At 42.4% G+C, this 20,934-nt stretch overlaps 1 protein-coding gene across 14 annotated transcripts in view; it reads right to left on the bottom strand.

Moving 5' to 3' along the window:
* ZMIZ1 (zinc finger MIZ-type containing 1) overlaps nt 1-20,934 on the bottom strand; it is a 436,554-nt gene that overhangs the window by 42,235 nt on the left and 373,385 nt on the right. For all 14 annotated transcript variants that reach the window (XM_074232937.1, XM_074232935.1, XM_074232934.1 and 11 more), the window contains 2 exons: nt 2,759-2,873; nt 1,280-1,497 (listed from right to left, as the gene is read on the bottom strand). In XM_074232937.1, coding sequence (XP_074089038.1) covers nt 1,280-1,497; nt 2,759-2,873 — 333 coding nt within the window. The remainder of the gene's footprint in view (nt 1-1,279; nt 1,498-2,758; nt 2,874-20,934) is intronic.

The following is a 20,934-nucleotide window of genomic DNA, read 5'->3' as shown; positions in this document are numbered from 1 at the left end:
CACAGAATTTTAAAGTCAGGAGAGATTAAAAAGATCACCTTTTCCACCTTGTACTGAACCTCTGGCAACATCCCTGATAAATCATCATCCAACTTCCCAATAATAGAAAACTATCTCTGGAGGTATCCCATTCCATTGTTAAACAGCTTGAATAAGAACTTATTCCTGAGAGAAAGATAAAATCTTCCCCTTTCCAACTTTCAGTCCATTGCTCCTGGGACCAAAAAAAGGCAATTCTACTTCTTCCATGCCATCTCTGTAAGAACACTCTTATGTCCTCTACATTCCTAAGATTTTTTTTTCTCTCAATTCCTTCACCAATTCTCATCTACCATGGTCTCCATTCTCTTCACCATCCTGGCTGTTGGACCTGCTCCAGATGGCCAATGTCCTTCCTAAAATATGGTGCCCATAAATGGACACAACATTCCAGTCACAGGCTGACGAGGGCAAAGTACAGAGGGCCTGAAACCTCCCATGCTGTGGACACTATGCTTCTATTAAAGTAATTATTTTGTTAGCCTTTCTAGACTTCATGTCACATAGTTGATTTAAATTTAGCTGCAGTCCAAATACAGTGCATAGAGTGTTGGGCCTGGATTCAGGAAGACCTGAGTTCAAATCCAGTCTTAGACATGTCCTAACTGTGTGACTCTAGGCAAGTCATGTAACCTTGCTTGCCTCAGTTTCCTCAACTGTGACATGAGCTGGAGAAGAAAATAGCAAACCACTTCAGCATTTCTGCCAAGAAAATCCCAAATGGGTTCATGAAGTATCAACTTAAAAAAAAAAAGAACTCAACAACTGATTTTTTTTTTACTACTGTGTTGTCCATACCTCCCTATGTTGTATTTATGAAGGTGATTTGTTGAGCCCAATTCTAGAGCTTTAAACTTAACATTATTAAAATCTCTTTATGTGAAAAACAACCCATTATTCTAATCTGTCAAGGACCTTTTAGATCTGAATTCTGTTGTGACCCAATAGGTCAATTATTCCTATAAGATTCACATCATCTGAAGTTTTGATAAATATGCCCATCTATGCCTTCATCCAAGTTGTACTGTCTTCTCTAGATAAACACTCATATGACCTTTCGACTTCATGGTCAATAATGATTTTCGAGGAAAGGAAGGTAGTTATTACTGTTGTGACAAACGCCAAATGAAAATGGGCATATGATTGTTTGGCATGCCGCTTCAGTAAGGTCACCAAGCCCAAGTACAAATGTCAGATCTAGCTTATGCCATTGGCCTTCAGGGTCCCCTGTTCTTCTCACCTGCCCCCGAACCCTCCACTGCCCGCGTAGTTGGGCCGCCCATACATCCCTTGCTGGATGTAGGGCTGAGTGGAGCCCGCCTTGGCTGAGAACTGCTGCTGCTGTCCAGCAAACTGGGGGGAGTTGATGCCAGGGTTGCTGGTCGTCATTCCAGATGCCATAGGGTTTCCGCCAGGATTCATAGGATTGTTGGCATTGGCCATGGGGTTTCCTAGGACCTGTGAAGAAAAATAATGGTCATACTGGTAACCAAAAGGGGGAAGAAGGAGACATGATGAGGGAATATAAGAAGGAAGAATGGCCCAGGGGAGGAGGAAAAGGAGGGAAGAAGTTTTAGATTGTGCCTTATGCTGTGCCCTCTCTCATTGAGAAGGTGTTTCCATGTCAGGATAGACTGAAGATGAGGACTTTGTTAGTTTAAATAACTGAAGGCTGAGAGAAGATAAGTTTGAAACCTGTAGAACTAGGGATGTGACAGTCAACAGATCCCAAAAGATGGGGAGGAAGAGGTCTTCTTTGAAACTCAAGTAAGGAGTATATTTAGAACAAATATAATCCACAGCAGATCATAAACTTAGAACTCATATCCTCAAGAAAACAGAAATGTATTTCTTGGAGAGTTCAGACACATTTCTGAATGACAGAGCCATAAATGGCTACCGAGAGAAGGTGAAACTTCTCTAAACTAGTAGGTGATGTCAAGGAGGACAACCGAGCCCGCCATCGAAGTGCTATTGAGGACTGAGTCCTGGACCTTATGGACGGTGGCCTAACCCTGCACAGTATGTCCAATGCTCCCATGTTAATTCTATCTTATTGTGAACATACTTCTCTATTTCTCAACAGTGTCTGGCATAAGAATGAGCAGATAGTAGGTGCTCAATCAAGACTGAGTGAATGATCAAGAGAAGAGAGGGAGAGGAGGGATGGTGGAAAGATTAGTATGTGGAATAGGATAGACTATGCTCTTTCAAAGAGTGTTTAAGTCACTTGATTTGCAGCAGTCAATCCATGAGCAGATTAGTCAAAGAAGGTCTTCCAAATCACATTCCCTTAGTCCATCCAGTGCTTCATATGCCAGTGACAAATGGGATGCCAGGCTTCTCATGAGACAAAGTGATTTTCATCTGGAGTAAGGGGCTAACACCTATTAGATCTCCACTCTTGTCATATCAAATCAACATCAAGTGCTCTAGACTCGATCTATGGTATAACTGAAGATCATCCTTCCCTTTGGAACTAGAATCCTTCCTGATGGAAAGGCAAACAGGGGCAGGGTCTGATGATGGGAAAAGGTTTCCCCAGTACTAATTCAAGTAAAGAATACTTGAATCTACTTAAACCAGAGTATTTCCAAGTTAGATCACATCCGGATGGTCTAAGGATGGCCCTTGGAATGTAGGGATATTAACTGGGGGATTTTCATAACTGTGAAGGGTGAAGGAAGAATCAAGGGAGGGACAAGAGTCAAACTCTTACCTGGCTCTGGGACGTGTTAGTCACTCCCCAAACAGTAGTGACCACGGAAAGGGATCCTGGTGGCTGGTTGGTGTTCTGCTGCCAAGGAACAGAGTCATAGGGGAACGACCCATCACTGTAAGAGGAAACAGAGATATGGCGGGGCGACAGTTCTTCAGGGTATCTTGGATGCAGGGATCATATAGCAGGGGCGCACTCTCAAGTAGAGAGTCTGCACCTGGGGAGTGGAGTCCATCTCCATAGACCTGAAGCCTAAAGCGCAACACAGACCCTGCCATGATGTGGCAAGGGAGATGAGCTGCTGGTGGGAACTCCTTGCTTCAAGAGAGAAGAATTCAATCATTCACCCCTGGATGTAATTCCAAGACTATAAGGGGAAAGACGGGTGTAGTGGCGAGTTAAGCAAGCATACTGAAACCTATTGAATTCTCCCTCTCTGACTCTCTCCCCTGAAAAATATGGGCTCCCTGGAGGCCATTGGGAGAAAAAGGTTTTTATGTCAACCTTGTGCCAGAGAGAGAGCCAGAGTCCCTAAGATTTTTCTCCAATGGTGATTTAAATTAGTTGTTTGGTTCTTGATTCAATGCCTAAATTGACACAAAAGAGCAGCAGCTGGTACAGGTACCAACTATGTAAAACCAGGGGCTTGGCAGTCAAGTGGTTGTTGTGTCAATGACAGTGGGAGAAATATAAAATCATAGAGAATTGGACTTAAAGTGTCCTTAGAAATCATCTAGTCAACAGTGGGAAATAACAGGTGAAGAAAAAACAAGATATTCATAAAAATTCATCAAAAAAGCTAAGTCTGATACATTTTACAATGAAGGAAACTGAGGCTTGGAAGGGTCAAAGAATTGAGAATAATCCTTTTGAAAGTTTTCACCTTGGTGATGCTCTGCTCATGAACTTTCAAGGGCTTCCCCCGGCCTATAGGATGAAGCCCAAATCCTGGGGTGTGACAATCAAGAATCTTCATAACTGGACTGTTACCTTTGTTTCCACTATTTATCTCCCACTTCCTTCCTAGGCTAGCCAAAGGCCCTGGTCACATCTGCTCCTCCCTACTCCCATAATTCTTCAGCATATACCCATTTTTACATATAGTAAATATCTGTATGATGTCCAACTCTTACTATGGATCGATTCTATTTCCCAGGGACTGGTGGGCAGGAAGACCTTTTTCCCTCTAGTCAAAGGGGAATATTTTAACCTCAATTCCATTTCCTTTGACATCCCCTGCTTCCAGATCATGCCCTCATTATTGTACATCTAGCATACAGAAGCTATAGGTTTCTCTGCTCCTAATGTTTTCCTTTCTTATTCATGATAACCACTGCTGCTAGATTCATCTTCCTTAAATGCTCTTTTGTATGATTTCATTTTTCCTTTGCCAAGAACCTTCATTTGTTCCCAGATACTTTCAGAATCAAATCCAACCTCTTCACCACGTATTCAAGGTCATTTGCAATCTCTCCATCTCTTATCTTCAAAATTATTCCCTATAAAAGCCCATGAACATTTTGAGCTTTATTTTTTTTCTACCTAGAATGTCTTCTCTCCCCTCCTTTCTAGCCCCATGATCCATTATTCTCCTTCACACATTCTATGACCCAAACATAGAGGCTCTCTTGCTGTCCATTACATACAACATTACATAAATACTCTCTCAAGTCTAGAGTAGTCTCTCTCCTTTTAGGGATCCAAGTTTCCTTCAAAGTTTAGTACAAGTTCTATTGGGAAGTGTCCAGATCACCATTTCAGGAAAGTCCCAGCCATCTACTAGTAAGAAGATCTCCTCCCCTCCCCTCTCTCCAGTGCTGGAACCAAGAACCTTCCCATCAACTCCACCATTGTGCCTGGATGGCTTCTCAATATATTCCTTCAATGGCCCCCAGGATCTTGTGATGACTTTATGAGGATCATCTGCCTCCTTGGCCACTAATCCCTGCTGTAATGTAAACTCTTGGAAGGCAGAGACTCAATTTGTTTTTGTATTTAAATTCTCAGCAATAAATAATACAAGTTTGTATGTCCTTGGTTCATAACACATTTTTGATGAATCTATTTCCATTCATTCATTCATTCTTTCTTTCCTGATCTCCCTCTAGGGAAATCACCTTGTAATCACTTTGTATCTATTTGACTAAATGTTGTTTCCCCAAAATAGAATATAATCTTCTTGAAACTATGTTTTGTCATTGTATCCCCAGAGCCTCCCACAAATATAGAAGGCACTTAATAAATGCTTACTGATGACTGAAATAGTAGCATTCTTTCAAGTCCTTGCTTAATTCTCAAGGTCTCTTTGAGGTCCACCATAGTATCTTATTTACACCTTTCATTTGGCTCTGATTGTATCCTGCCTTGTTTAGCTAATCAACTTTTTGGTCTATATATCTAGATTATCCTTGAGGGCTGGGATGGTGATTTAAAGAGCTTTGTATTCTTGGTCTTTGACCTTGATATGGAAAGGAATAATAGCCTGCAATGGAGGAAGAGGAGGATGTCAAATTATGCTGCCAAGGCTCCAGGGAGACGGGTTAAGTACACAGAAACCAGAGTCCCTAAATCTTCAATAAAGATGACTTTATAAATCTTCCCTATTAGAAACATGGTAACTGATGTCACCACAATGAACCCCAAAAGAGAAGAAAACTTGTATCAGACCATCTGAAAGTCAACAAGTCTGATTAAAAGATTTTGGACCAGGAGAGAGGTAAACTAAGCATCAATACCAAATAGATCTCCATCCTTGCTTTAATTCATCTACAGTGTGAAGGGCCCTGCTGAGACCTGGTGCAGCAGGAGAAGGGATCAGTTCACCCTTTGCAGAAAATTTTAATGGGAATGATGTATTGAGTAAGAGAGTGTTTTAGAAGGTATTCTATTGAAAAACAGTGTGTCTCATTGATGGATTAGTTCATTTGAAAAAGAATCACAAAATCAGTCTTCCTGGTCCAAACATCAGTGTTAGCACCTGGTGCCTTTGTCCAACCTGGAGAGGAAAACCTCCTGCAGTACCCTCAATAAGTCATCTCTTGAATTTGCCTGAAAATATCAAGAAAGGGAGAACCCACCACCAATGGAGATGGATTGTTTCCCTATTTGCTCATTAGTTCCACTAATTGCTAGTAAGTTTTCCCCAACACTCACTGGAAATGTGGTCCTCTACAATTCAGATCTCCTGCTCCTAGTTCTGCTCTCTCAGGGCTAGCCAATTAAGTCCAATTCCTTTTTGTTTTTGACAGTCCTTCAAGTGCTTGCTAGGTTATCACACCTCCCCAACATCTCTTCTCTATGCCTACCATTCCCAGTTCCTTTAACCTACTTTTGAATAGTATAAACCTTTGGGCCCTTCATCATGTTGGTTGCTCCTCTCCCTGCCTTCCAAGAAGCATATACAGATGAGGGATGACCAGGGCATGATTCAGTGGGACTATGAAAGGAGAATCTAGCCCTTATGGGTCCTATCTTACTGAAAATTCCAAAATATGACTGCTGGTCTTTTGTCCTTGGGAAGATACTAAGAGTTAGTAGTAGTTGGTATTCACTGAATAAAAATGCTAAGAGCTTGGAGGGGGGGTGGTGGAGATGCCTGTGATTTCAAGAAAGCTTCATGGGATAGGTGGAATTTGAGGAATAGGTAATATCTAGATTATCTGAAAGGAGAAAGGCACTGGGAAAGCAGGAGAGATCATGATAGATAACAAAAACCAAGGAAACAAGACCTATTTCCTGCTATCTCAATCTGAGGATCTTTTAACATCCTGCCTTTGTGTACTTACCCCTATCTCTCATACAAGCCCCACATGTACTGTGACTAGATAGACCTGATCTTGGACAAGGCTCCTCTCTAGATCTCAACTTTCCTGTCTATAAATTGACCAGAACCCATCCTTTTCAGGGCAGTGCAGCCCGGGGCAGAATCGATTTGCACACCAAGACAGGAGTCTATGGCCAAGCTGGTCACTGCAGCCAGGATATGCCTGTTTTCCAACTTGGCTTTCTAGAGCTAAAGAAACATCTGAAGCCTACTACTGGATTCAACTATTAACTGAGTAGCAGTTGGTAGAAGACAAAAGCTGCTGTTCATTATTAATCGGGTAGTATTTGGTAAAAGACAAAAGTTGTGGTTCTCCCCCCTCCAACCCTCACAACTTATATTCAACTGGGACCTTGCTTTTTTGGATAGACATAACATTCTCTCCTCTCTCACTGTTAAATTTACTACTTGAAATAGGCATCCTGGTGGAGTAGCAAGAATCAAGGGAACCTGGAATTAACTCTGGAAACAACACTTTTGAAACCGGGTGATTATCTTTTTGCTTCTTTGGGACTCAGTTTCCTTTTTAGGTAACAGAGATTGGTCCAGCTAACAGTTCTTAAACTTTTTGAACTCAGGACCCCTTTATACTCTTAAAATTCATTGAGGGCCCTTCTTCCCAAGGTTTCTGTTTATGTGATTTGTATTTATGGATATTTCCTGTATTAGCCATTAAAATATTAAATTAAAATATGAAATTTAATATTAAAATCATTAAAATAGCCATTAAACTATCTTGAAAATAGTTATGACCTTGTAGATTCCCTGAAAGGGTCTTGGGGCCCTCAGACCATACTTTTAAAAACTACTGATAATCTTTCAGGTCTTTTTCAGAAAAGCAGCACACGGCTATGATCCTTTGGATCTGAGGCTGAAAATGCTGAGAACAATTGTTGAGCATTTTCTGGTCTTGAAAAGTCCCTTTGGATATTGGGAACCAACTGGGAATCCATTGGGCTACTGATACCCTTTAACCTGAGCAATTGAGGGTGGAAGGGGACAAAGGGCTTGGGAGTCAGTCAGAGCAATCCAAAGTCCTGCAACATCTTTTTCTGACAAATCATGGACTGTAATATAACTCTGTATTGATGAACGTGAAAGGGGACCTAAAAAAGACGGGAGATTTCTTGGATGTTTTTTTTTTCAATTAGGAAAAGAGATGGCAGGCACCCGGCTCTCTAAGCATCTAAACTGCAGTAGCAGCAGGCTGACTTCTCCCCTCTCCCTCTCTCCCTACGAACTCGACCGCACCGATACACGGCCCGTTTCCAAACCGTCAGGCTTCCCGGCCACTGGCACAGGCAACACCTGGGCCCGCGGGGTCAGGGCCGGCTCTAAGGAGCACCCACGGCTGTCAGGGACTCCTGGAGAGGCTGGATGGAGGCAGCTGCTCCAACAGCCAATCCCGGGGGAGGCGGCAGGAGGCGGTTCGGAAGCCCCGCTCTTGGGGGAATTGTGGAAGCGGCTTATTTACACAAATAGAAGCCGAACACACAGCGGCAGGGCTCAGGGCTCCCCCCAAGCCACAGGTGCTGCCTTTCATGTTTCTGGGCGGCAAACAAGCCCCCCCCCCATTCCTCTCCAGTGGTCATTAGGGACAGTCGCTGCCTCCGGGGCCGGGCCGCGGGCACACCCCTCTCCACGTGTCTGCACACACGCGCGCACACGCACACACGCGCACACACAAAGAAGGCAGGCAGCATGCACGCATACATACACGGGCGGGAGGCCTGCAGGCGCGGGTCCAGCTCGGGGCTCTCGGCAGGGCGCGGGGGCCGGGCCCCGCTCGGCGGCCTCCGGGTCCGGCCGGCGCCTCACGTGCCACCTGCTCTCCGGCCAGGGCGCGGGGGCCGGCGGCTGCGGCCGGGGAGGCGGCTCCGCCGCGGCCGGGGCGGAGGCGGCGAGGCAGGCGCAGGCGGCTGGCGCGGCTCCGGCCGCCCCCCGGGGCTCGCGTGGGCCCCCAGCCGCCCCGGGCGGCCGCGCATCCTAGCGGCGGCGCCTCCCTGGGCCCCGGCGATCCCGCTCCGCACGCCCCGGCTCCCCGCCGCCCCCGCCGCGGCCCCCGGGGAGCCCGCGGCGCATTGTTCCCCGCGAGCCCGGAGCCTCCTTCCCCTCCCTCCGCCTTTGTTCCCGGCGGGGCCGGCGGGGCCCGGGCTGCGCTGGGGCGGGAGCCCGGGGAGGGGGCTGCCGGGCGGGGGCGGGGCGAGGGGCGGGGCGGGAGCGAGCGAGGGAGGGGGCGCACACGCGCGCGCTGGAGCTCGGCGGGGAGGGCTGGTGTGCGCGCAGCGAGGTGCCTGGGGAGGGGGCGCCCGCACCACCAGCCCCGGCCGGACCCGCCCCGCCCCCACCATTCAGCAGAGGCAGCTACTCTCAGTTGGGTCCGAGGGCTGCAGGGGGCGGGGGCCGGGGGCAGAAGGGGAGGACCGGGCCGGGGGAGGACCGGGCCGGGGGAGGACCGGGCCGGGGGAGGACCGGGCCGGGGGAGGAGAGCTAGGCTGGGAAAAGAAGAAGGGCTGGCAGGGCTAGGCTAGGGAAGGAGGACTGGGGAGGATCAGGCTGGGGGAGGAGGACTGAGGAGGACAGAGAGGGGGAGGAGGGCTGAGGAGGACAGAGAGGGGGGCTGGGAGGGGCTGGGCTGGGGAAGGCGAGGCTAGGGGAAAAAGGGGAAGGAGGAGGAAAGGGGAGGAGGGCAGGAGGGGGGGGAGGAAGAGGGAGGAGGGGACTGGGGAGGATGGGGGGGAGGAAGGGGAGGGCTGAGAGGGGGGAGGAGGGCTGGGAGGGGCTGGGCTGGGGAAGGCGAGGCTAGGGAAAAAGGGGAAGGAGGAGGAAAGGGGAGGAGGGCTGGGGAGGATTAGGCTAGGGAAGAAGGACTAGGCTGGGGAGGGGCTGGGCTAGGAAAGAAGGAGAAAGGGTGGGGGAGCACATGGCTAGGGAAGGAGAAATTATTTTTCTAAACTTTGAATTAGACCTTGCTGGGAGGAGAGGGGAAGAGGAAGGAAAGGAGGGGGATGACGGAAAAGGAGGAGAGAACGGAAGGAAATGTGGAAGGAAGAAGAGAGGAACAGGGAAGGGGAAAGGAAGTAAATGGGGAGAGGACATCAGAGGAATGGGGAGAATGAGGCTTTGGGAGACTCAGATTCAGTTAGTCTGGGAGGGTTCAGAGTCTGAGGGGCACCCCAAAGCTTGAATTTCCTTAGCAAACCAGACCTTGCATGAAGGCATCTTAAAGATAATAGTGGTCTCAAGCACTAGCAAATGATTTCGAGCTGGGCTAACAGAATGACTGGAAAAAATCCATTTGCATCTGTTACTGCCACATCATGGCCTAGTCAGAGCTCCTTCAAAGAATGTTTCCATAGAGCAGCACCACCTAATCTTAATTCCATAGCAGTCCGGTCATATAATACCCCATCATAACTGAACCATAAAACCAGTTTATACCAGTCATGAAATCACATCACAGACACACATGGATGGCCCAATCACCTTCGATATAACCAATAACATTATACCAAAATATGGCCTAATATATCAGATCAGCCTTGGAGTGAGGTAATTTTGGGGGCCTTACATCCCATAAATTCACAATCATTTAATCGCTCTATGCTCCAGGCCAGTCTCCTGGGATCATGAGTTGCACATGAGTAGGGGTAGGTTCTCACCTAGATGAGAACGTCTTGTGCCCCCCCTTTACCTACCTCAAAAGATGGTTATGAGGACCACAGTCTCCTGAGCACCCAACTCAATGTCTAACCTCACAATGAAGGTTGAGTTAATATAATTATATGGAAGAATTCAAGGACAACTAGGTGGAAAGTGGAAAGGTACAGACCTGGAGTCAAGAATATAGCTTCAGGGGCGGCTAAGTGGCACAGTGGATAGAGCACGGGCCCTGGAGTCAGGAGGACCTGAATTCAAATCAGACAGACCTCAGATACTTAATTACCTAGCTGTGTGGCCTTGGGCAAGCCACTGAACCTCATTGCCTTGCAAAAACCTAAAAAAAAAAAAGAATACAGCTTCCTGAGTTTAAATCTGACCTCGGACAGTTCTTAGCTGAGGGACCTTGGGCAAGTCACTTAATCCAGTTTGCCTCAGTGTCCACATCTGTAAATTGAACTGGAGAAGGAAATGGCAAAACTACTCCAGTTTCTTTGCCTAGTAAACCTCAAAGGGATCTGAAGCATCTGAGATGACTGAACAACAAAAGAAGCATTCTGTTTAAGGTGCTAGTCAAAAGCAAGGTGCTGTTATTGTACCAACTTAATAAGGTAGGAGTTTCTCCCTTAGGTGATCATTTGAATCTACTGGAGAAAAGGGGGGGGAGACTAACTAAAAAGGGTGAGCCCCCCGGCTGGCCTGATATTATTCTTTCCTCTTCTAATAGCTTCTTTATTTGGGAGAAATAACCAATTCCCATTAAAAGCATTGTCAGGCCCTAATTAATTTCCCTGATACATCTGTACAGGTTCTTAACACACTGTCTATTGAGCAGAGCTTTTGTTGTTACCACTAATGAAACACTGAGCCCAGTGATTGGAGTTGAAGCTCCAACCCTCTTTAATTTCGGTGAGCCATTAGAGAACCTCTCCATCACCACAATTACTGGGGACTATTTCCTTTTCTCCCTGCGGTGAAACTTAGAAACTTGAGTATCTAACAGCATATTAGAGTTTTTGTTTGTGTGTCTCTGTTTTAATAGGAAAGGAAAAAAAAAAAACCAAGGAGAAGAATCCAAGCATTTAGGAATCATTCAAATTGAGGGAGCAGGGATTGATTTATCTTCAGAAGCTCCCTCTTGAAGTTGATGCTTTATTTCCTACGGACTGGAGGAAGAGAGAGCCATTATTCCTTACCTTTGACCATGGGTATCACTGCCTACAAAAGTGACAGGCCTCAATTACTGACCAAGCTTATGAAAGCGAGAGCTCACCGGAGCCCCAAGAGAGGAAAATTTGGGCTTGGGGATCTGGGGGTCGTTGTTCTTGTTTTCCATCTCATACACCGGGCAGGTATTTGATAAGACTATAATATCTCCTTAAAGTAGAAGCTATTGATTCAGAATGTGTGATAATTCCAAGCTGAAATTTACCATCCATGAAGAGAGGATTTACTAATTAAATTAATAGTGTAAACAAGATTTATTTAACCCATTTCAGAGCTCAAATGTTTTAAAATTAAGTTAGCAGCCCTTATTTGCATATGAACAATGTGGGTGGATAATGAATATAATCTCTTACATTTGTATAGTGCTTTGGTACTTTATCTCACTCTATTCCTACAATAAGCCCATCAGAAAGAGAGGACACTATTAGGTTATTCACTCCTCAGTCACTGGGATCCATTTTTGCAGATGACTAAATTGAGATTAAGTGAGTCAAGGGCATAGAGCCAATTAGGGGCAGAATAGCTCCGAACCAAGAGCATTCCAATCTGTGACAATCAGGCTTCATCTATGAAAGAATAAATTGTAACTGAGTATTACTATTACAGGATTCTGTTCAAGCCAATAAATATTTAATTGATACCTACTATGTGCAGAATACTAGAGGAATCTTCCTTAGCAGTGTTCTGCTGACATTTGGTCTGATTTATATACAAGCATGGGCTGAAATGTAACAATCATCCTTTTTTTTTTAATTCCATTACCTAGGCTCATTCCTCTGATCTGAAATTCAACTTTCTGGATTAGCAAAAGAAAGAAAAGAAAGAATTTGCTCAGAATGTTGGACTTTCCCTAAATGTCTCCTTAATTCTTTTGACATCCTTGAGGAATAAGGGTAGGTGATGCAGCATCCTCATCCTCATTCCACCAGTGTGTTAACTAAGGCAACTTAAGTCACCTATTCAAGGTCACCTAGCATGTCTCTAGTATGATGAGATTTCCCTTGATTTATCAAAAGGTCTCTAAAGCCTCAAGTGGTCCCTTATTCTCCACTCCTTATATTTTTTTACTCTGAAGTGGAGTCTTCTTAGCCCAGCAAAATGGGACAAAATGGAATCTTCCAGATAGCAAGGAAATTTGGGGACTTTAAGCAAAAAACAAAATAAAAAATGCTTCAACAATCAAATTATAGGGGGAAGAGGGGAGGGGTTAAGGAAAAGTAGGGAACCTATTCTAATTTGTGAATATCTGATAATTTTCATTTGCTTTGCTGATAGGGAGACGATGAATAGTGGTAGAAAAGGGGAAGGGAAAGAAGGGAGAGATAAAAAGGGGGAAAGGAAGTTGATAGAAAGGAAGGAGAAAGCACACTGAGCATCTTAAAGATAGAAAGACCTGGATTCAAGCCTTTTCTCAATACATATTGGCTGGGTTCCCAGGACAGATCACTCAACCTCTCTGAATGCCCCTGAAACATTCTTAAGACTATAAGTTGAATAACAGTTGCTGATCTGCATTGGTGGATAGAGTTTGCTCACTGGGAAGTTCTTACATCAATGAAATTATAATTCAATAGCTTCCCCACCCTTCCTAAATAGTTACAAGAAGATCTTAGAATTGCCTACAAGCAAAGCCTAAGAACTGTTTCTTTGATGATAGAGTGTACATAATTTTATGTAACAGAAAAATTCAATATATATAAAGACAAACCAGGAATCCCATAATTCATCTATCAACATGCTATAAGCAAAGGACCACCAACCATACCAGGAGCTAGCCTCCACTGTCATTACTGCCTTATTTTGGGTTGAGTATTTCTGGAACTTGAGTGTCTCATCTGAATATAGGATAAAAACTTCCATACTTTGAACAAGATTATTTCAAGAATGACTTGAAGGGCTAGAAGAGGTCACAGAGTATTAATAACCTGTATCCTGAACAAGAATACAAGGGTATAAGGGGCAGCTAGGTGGCGGAGTGGATAAAGCACCGACCTTGGAGTCAGGAGTACCTGGGTTCAAATCCAGCCTCAGACACTTAATAATTACCTAGCTGTGTGGCCTTGGGCAAGCCACTTAACCCCATTTGCCTTGCAAAAAAAAAAAGAATACAAGAGTGTAATAGAAATAACAGTGAACTTCAAGTCAGAAGCCTTAGATTCAAATTTTAGCTCTGCTACTTATTTTGTTGACAAGTAACTTAACCTCTCTATAACATGAGGGAGTTGGCCTGTATCATCAACAACAGCCCCTATACAGTTTTTAAAATAACTGAAGACTACCTCCTCCCTAAGAGCTTTAAAAAATTTTTTCTGGTGAATTACAGCTATTGATATTTAAAAATTAAAATATCTGAATATTTTGAAAACTGTTTTGACCTTGGGCACCATATAGGTCCCCAGATCATACTGTGATAACTAGTTGATAGTTAAAGTTTCTTCTCAAATGCAAATCCTATGAATCTACAAATTTATTTGTAAAATGAGGGCAATGATTTCCAAGGTTCCATCTGGCCACCCCCCATCTACATATACTGTCACTAGCATTCACAAAAAGCCATATATGTATGAAAGAGAATGCCTGTTTTTCTTAGAATGGCTCAGTTAGGATGTTTTTCATCATACTGAGTCTATGCAATTATTCTATCTAAAAGCCTCTGGAATTTATGAAGATGGCTATCATGTCCCTCATGTCCCTCCTAGGCCTTCTCTCTTATAGGTCTTCTTAAGGTATGATCTTGAGACCCTTCCACCATCTTGATGATCCTCTTTTGAATCGTTTCCAGTGCTCCAAACTGAATATAACAATCCAAATTTGGTCTGACTGAACAGAGCACAGTAGGAATCACAACTTCCCTTATTGAACAAGACTTTTCTGAAGCAGTCTGCAGTAATCTTTTTGGTTACTTTGTCATACTATTGATTCATATCGCATTTTCTGCCCACTAAAAATCTCAGACTCCCCCCCCCCCCCCCATTTAAATGCTTGGAGAGCAAGACTTTCCATTTTGTACTTTTGAAGCTGATTTTTTAAAACCCAAGTTAGATTTGACTCATTATTCTAGCCTGTCAAAACTGTTTTGGATCCTGACTCTGTCATCCAACAAATTAGCTCTGCTTACTTGTTTTGCATCATCGGTAGATCTGATAAGGAAAATGGTACATGACATTGATAGGTCAAGCACACATCACAGAGATACTCTTCTGGAAGCTTCAATTTCACTGATGCATTAGTGACTTCAGCTCTTTGGGCCTGGTCATTTAACTACTTCTAAATCTACTTCACTAGAGTTATCATCAAGCTCGTATCTTCATCTTTTATCCAAAGAAAGCAAGAATGACTTTGTTGCATACTTTGTTTAAATTTAATTAAGTTTAAGCCAAGGGAAAAAAAGGAATGAGTTAAGGGTGACATTGCCTCTTGATGAATTATGTTGCTTTATGATACCTGCTTTCCTTTCTGGTTGTTCACAAATCACCCTTTTATGCTATTCATGTACTTAACTGTGTAAACTTGGACAAATCGCTTAACCTCAATGCCTTACAAAAAAACCAAAAAAATCATATTTAGGGTTGTTTTGTTTTTAACTAGAAATTAAAAGTCAAATAGAATCTACTTCCTTCACTTTTTTTTTTGACCTGGTATTATCTCTGATATGGTAACAACTTTCCCCATTCTCTATAATTTTTTAAACACCACTGATCACAGCTCACAGCAACAATCTGCCATTTTTTCCCCTTCTATCATTCTGGAGTATATTTTATTGGGCCTGGTGACTTGAAGTCCATGAGGCAAAGCTAGTGTCCTCTTTGATCATCTCCTTACTTAGTTTGAGTTTCATCTCCCTATTACCCTTCTAGTTCTATTCTCCCAGCCTGGAAACCATTCTTCTAAGGAGAAATAGAAGACTAACCCTTCTCTACTATTTCTTATCCTAATTGGATTCATCCTTTTCTTTCTCTTGCCCTTAATCTACCTAAACAATCCTCCTTAGTGTCCTTAGCATTGATCACCAGTCTGGGTTCATTTTGTGGTATAGCATTCTTGACACTATTGATGTAGAACTTAGACACTCTTTTCAATTATCCACACACGTATGTAATACACACATATTTAAAAATTTTAAGCTGCTTGATGAGTTTCTTATATATTCGCATTGGTTTCTTTAGTCACTGCCCTCTTTTCTTTCACCTCATAAAAACTGTTGCCTATTTTTTGAATTTGGAATTTAATTTCTGAGAATTTCCCTATGCCTCTTGGGTTAACTTTTCTTTAAAATTTTTAAGGCCACAGGACTCTCTTTATTTTCCCTTTTAACCTTTTGGAATCAGCTCCTCCAAAATCTAGGTTGTATGTCAAATTACACTCAACTTTCCTCTCCTCTATCATGAATTATAAGATGGAAAATCTCACTTGTTCGCCATGATTCCCATCATTTCTACTTCAGCAATCAGTTTCTCTCTCTCTCTCTCTCTCTCTCTCTCTCTCTCTCTCTCTCTCATTAGAATCAGGTCTAGAGTACTCCAATTTTCCCATATCCTCCATCTTTTGGTAAATTAAAAATAATTTTTTGGCACCAAAAATTTATCGTCAAGCAAAGTCCCATATGGGGCCATGTACAAAAATGTATGTGTCTCTCTACACCTTGAGTTTACCACCTCTATCTCTTTTAGGAGGGTGGGTATAACATTATTCCTAATGGATTCATGATTGGTCATTGCCTTGATAGGGCTTCTTAAGCCTTTCCTAAATCGTTTTTCTTTATAATATTATGGACATTGAGAAAACTGTTCTCTGGGTTCTGCTCACTTTACTCTGTATCGGTTCATATAAATCCTCCCAAGCTAGATAAGTCAAAAATTTATCAACTGTTTTGCTTTTGGCAGCATTCCAACAGAAGCTTGAATAGTAATTCCCACCATTGCTACATCATATCTCTCTTTTCATATTTCATTTCTATTTTCTCTTTCCACTTAGTTTTTAAGTTTGTAGTATCCTCTGTTGATTAGATAGCTTGTGCTACTGCTTCTAGTGATGATCACAATATTTTCCACCCTCTCTGGTTCCTGAATTTGGCACATGGAGAAACAGTTAACCCATCTACATAGTGACCATCTTTGTTTCAATATATCTAGGGTTGAAATAAGAAATTAAATGAGAATTTTTAGGAGTTTTGTGAAAAGCCAGGAGATAACACAGAAAAAGTTTAGAAACTCAGAAATGCATAAAATAAATGTATTATATAATATCAATATTTTTTGTCTTTTAATAACATAATAATTCTGACTTCCTCCCTGGAATGAAGGGCCAAAAATTTTTACATGGATTTTCCAACTGAGGGGGCATATCCTTAACACCCTAGATGTGGAAGGGATAATTGTATTTTCTTAATATGCAATGCTATTCTACAGGCCTTCTATTTTGTGTCTCAGTGATAAATTATATTTGTCCTTAGGATCTTTAATTTACTCATAGATTGAATATTTGCATATGTATATTTAAGGCCCCAGGGATTATGAGCAACTTGAGGGTGGGGGCCATTTTGGCCTTTGTAACTTTAGTCCCTGATTGATACTAAGCTATTAATAAATTCTTGTTGACTAATTGCTGGTTCTTTTCTTGGGTCCTGTCTCCTGTGATACTTTTTTTTTCCTAATAATATTTTTCTTCCCTTGTTGTGCCTGGCACTTTTTGTGGCATTTAGTTTGACAGACATATGTGAGCCTTCAGCTACTTTCCCCCTGCCCCCAACTCCATAATGGACCAAGTCTAATTTTCCTTAGCCTAACAAGGAAGCTTCTCCACTATTTCCATCCCAATTCAACCAGTTAGTCATTCAACTAATAATTCCCTCTATTCCATTCCATTCTCATGGGCTCTCCTCACTATTCTGTTGTTGATTTTCTCCCCTCCCCCATTCCAACTTTTTTTCCCCTTGCTATTTCGGAGACTTCATGAAGTTTCCAGCATATAATGACCTCCTCTTCCTTCATTTATTTTTGGGATCATTTCTGGATGATCTGCTGTTTCAAATGACCCATGAGGTTAATCTCATCAGTTAGCAGGGATAACTACCAGTGGACCCGTTCTGTTCCTCTGAATTCTCATTTGGGTGATCAATACAAGGTAGATACATGAAATGAAACAATATAAAAGGCTCTTTTTTGCCTATATTTTTTAATTTTTAATTTCCAGTTCCAAATTCTCTCTCTTCCTCCAGACCCTCCCCCACCCATGAGAAGAAAAGAGATACGATACCCATTATATGAAGTCATACAAGTTTTGCCCGGCTTTCAAGGTTCAACCCCTTAAGATTTATTAAGTGCTCATTCAGCCCACAGGGATCATTTCTTTCTTGGGAATTCTTAAGGCATGCAGTGGCAGCTCCTGCTGCTGCATATTCTAAGAATTTAGTCTTTCCACTAGAGAAACTTATATTTTTCTGTAGTTGTTTTGTAATCAACATTCAATTTCTAAGGCAAATATTTATCTAATGCTTCCGATGTACCTAGCCCTGTGTTACACTGTGGGGTATGCAGATCAGTGTGAACATTTCCTTAGAGACTGATGGTTTCTGTGTTGTGTGTGTGTGTGTTATGTGTGTGTGTGTATCCATTCTTTATTACTGCACTAAGTAGTAGACATTCAAGTAAGAACTTAAGGTCTACAAAGATATACCCACTCATATATACATACACATATGATTTTATATATAAAATATAAAGTCTATTCTATATAAAAAAATCATAACTTTATATGCACATATTTACACATCCATTTATGTATCTATATGTATACACATATATTTACATATCTATACACATATACATTTATACTTATATATATATATGTATATGTATGTATGTGTATATATAATCTCATCTGATTTCTGAAACAACCTAGTGAGATAGGTAGGAATTCTGGGTATCATTAATATTGGGATCTTTACTGAGGCTCAGAGATAGCTAGTTAAGTATCACAATTAGGATCTGAGCTCAGATCCTTCTTTACTCCGAGTCTTTCTACTATAGTACACAGTCTCTCTTAGATCAGTAGTGAAGATGAACTTATAGAAGAGGGTGATTTTGGGGTGGTGGGATGTGATGACTTCTGGCTGAGCAAATCAGAAACAACTTTGTTTTATCAGTGGAATGGATCCAGACCGAGAACAAAGGCAAAGGACAGGAGAATGTAAAATACCTTGACTCTCCAAGATCATAAAGTTTTTGAGGAAAGGACATGGGATTTTTCCCTTAATGACTCTAGTCCCTCACCTACCCAAGATATCTACATAGTGAGGTCTCATGATGTAGTTGTGTTGGCTAGTTGACCTGTGAATGGGAAAAAAGTTATATTTTGCTTTAAGAAGAAATCATTTCCTTTAAAATCCAATAAAATTTATTCTTTTAAAACCATTATTTTGAGAAGGCATGTATTGGCTTCATCAGACAACAGCTGAAGACATCACAGAGCACTGGGCCTGGAGTCAGGAATTCCTAAGTTTAAATCCAGCCTCAGAAACATACTAGCTGTACTGTAGCTTTGAACAAGTCACATAATCTCTGTTTGCCTCTGTTTCCTCACCTGTAAAATGGAGACGACAGCATCTACCTTCCAGGGTGGCAGTGAGAATCAAAAGAGATAATTTTTGTAATACCAAAGCACCTGGCAAATAGTAAGCGGCTTAAAAGAAAAATGCTCATTCTCTTCCTGTCAGGACCAAAACAGGTCAGCACCATGTTGGTTTATTCAGAATCCTGGATGCATTGTCAAGATCTTTGATTCTGGAGTTAGAAGACCTAAGTTTCCATCTCTCACTTCCTTCCTATGCCATCAGTTTCTTCATCTGTAAACCAAGGGATTTGGCAAGTTTTTCTCAGCTAGTCAGTCAGTCAACAAACATATATTAAGAGTCCTTTCAGCTCTAAAATCCTTTGGGGTCAAGTACTCAGTAGGTGACTGATTGATTGGATAGAAGAAAGAGAAGCTGACCAGCAATCTGCCTTGGGGTTCAGTTTCTTCATATGTAAAACAAGGGGAGAGGTCACACTGGATGATCTCTAAGATTCCTGTGGGCTCCCACACTCTGTGAATGATCATTATGTCTAGATCCCACAGATGAGTTGAAGGATAGGGACACAGAGCAAATATGAATGATGAGCAGCAGAGATCAACCAGTCCAGAGGGTTTGGGGAAGGGAGGGTGGTGGAGGCAGTAGAGAAAGGACATAGGTCATTCTTGGCTCTAGTTAAACTTTGGTGTCTTGGCCTTAAACTCCCTGAGAGCAAAAGTTCACTTCTTTTGTCCAAGAGCTTTCCTAAAAGGCCTAGCAAAGAGTCATTGTTGCTCAGTCATGTCCAACTCTCCTTGATTCCATTTCAGGTTTTTTTTTTTTAGCAAAGATTCTGGACTGGTTTAGTCATTTCCTTCTCTAGCTCATTTTACAGATGAGAAAACTGAGACAGACAGGGTCATACAGCTAGTAAATATCTGAGACTGGATTTGGACTCAGGAGGATAAATCTTGATTTTTAGGTCTGGTGTTCTATCCATTTCCTAGCCATCTCACCAAAGGTTACAGCACACTGTAAAACTGGAGAGATTTCACTTATTTAGGTCAGACTTCAAGATCTAAGGTCACTGACCTTTTGGTCAGAATTACCAAGCCAACCCCAGTGGCTCAAAGGAGAAAAGGGATGCCCTTGGAACCAACAACAGAAATAGTATCATAGATTAAGAGTGAGAAGACCCTTAGAGATCACCCTGTTCGACAATGCCTTGCATCGGTTTAATAAATTTTTGTTGGGTGATTTGAAACTCCTCATTTTACAGGTGAGTGAAATAAATTCCCTCCACCCATCACACAGTAGATAGAAGGTAAATCAAGATTTTACATCCAAGAGATAATATTTTTTTTTAGTTTTGTTTTTTTTGTAAGGCAAATGGGGTTAAGTGGCTTGCCTAAGGCCACACAGCTAGGTCATTATTAAGTGTCTGAGACCAGATTTGAACCCAGGTATTCCTGACTCCAGGGCCGGTGCTTTATCCACTACGCCACCTAGCTGCCCCGAGATAATATTTTTAAATAATTTATTAGGCACTTAATAAATATTTATTCCCTCTCCTCCACCCCCACCCCCAAACTAGGACTTTTTCTACTATAAGAACAACTAAGACTTCTGTTTAAAAAAAAAGGAGGACAGGTGGGTGGGAAGGTCTACGAAGTCTGGGTGTGATCACAAAGCTCAGTTTTCCTTATCCATAAAATGGAATTGTACTTAACTCAGGATGCTTCTAGGGAAATAAATGATTAGTGGTTTGTGCCTACCAGACATTTACAGTACCTACCAGACAGACATTTACAGTACCGTTTACTCTCAATTTTGAGTTAGTTGCCCCTTAGGGACATTTAAATATTTCAAATCAAATCACTAGATATTTATGAAGTGCCTGATAATACAAAGCATTAT

Source organism: Macrotis lagotis, chromosome 4 (assembly GCF_037893015.1).
Source record: "Macrotis lagotis isolate mMagLag1 chromosome 4, bilby.v1.9.chrom.fasta, whole genome shotgun sequence".
In the NCBI taxonomy this organism is placed as follows: domain Eukaryota; kingdom Metazoa; phylum Chordata; class Mammalia; order Peramelemorphia; family Peramelidae; genus Macrotis; species Macrotis lagotis.
This window is presented reverse-complemented; position numbering and strand designations above follow the sequence as displayed.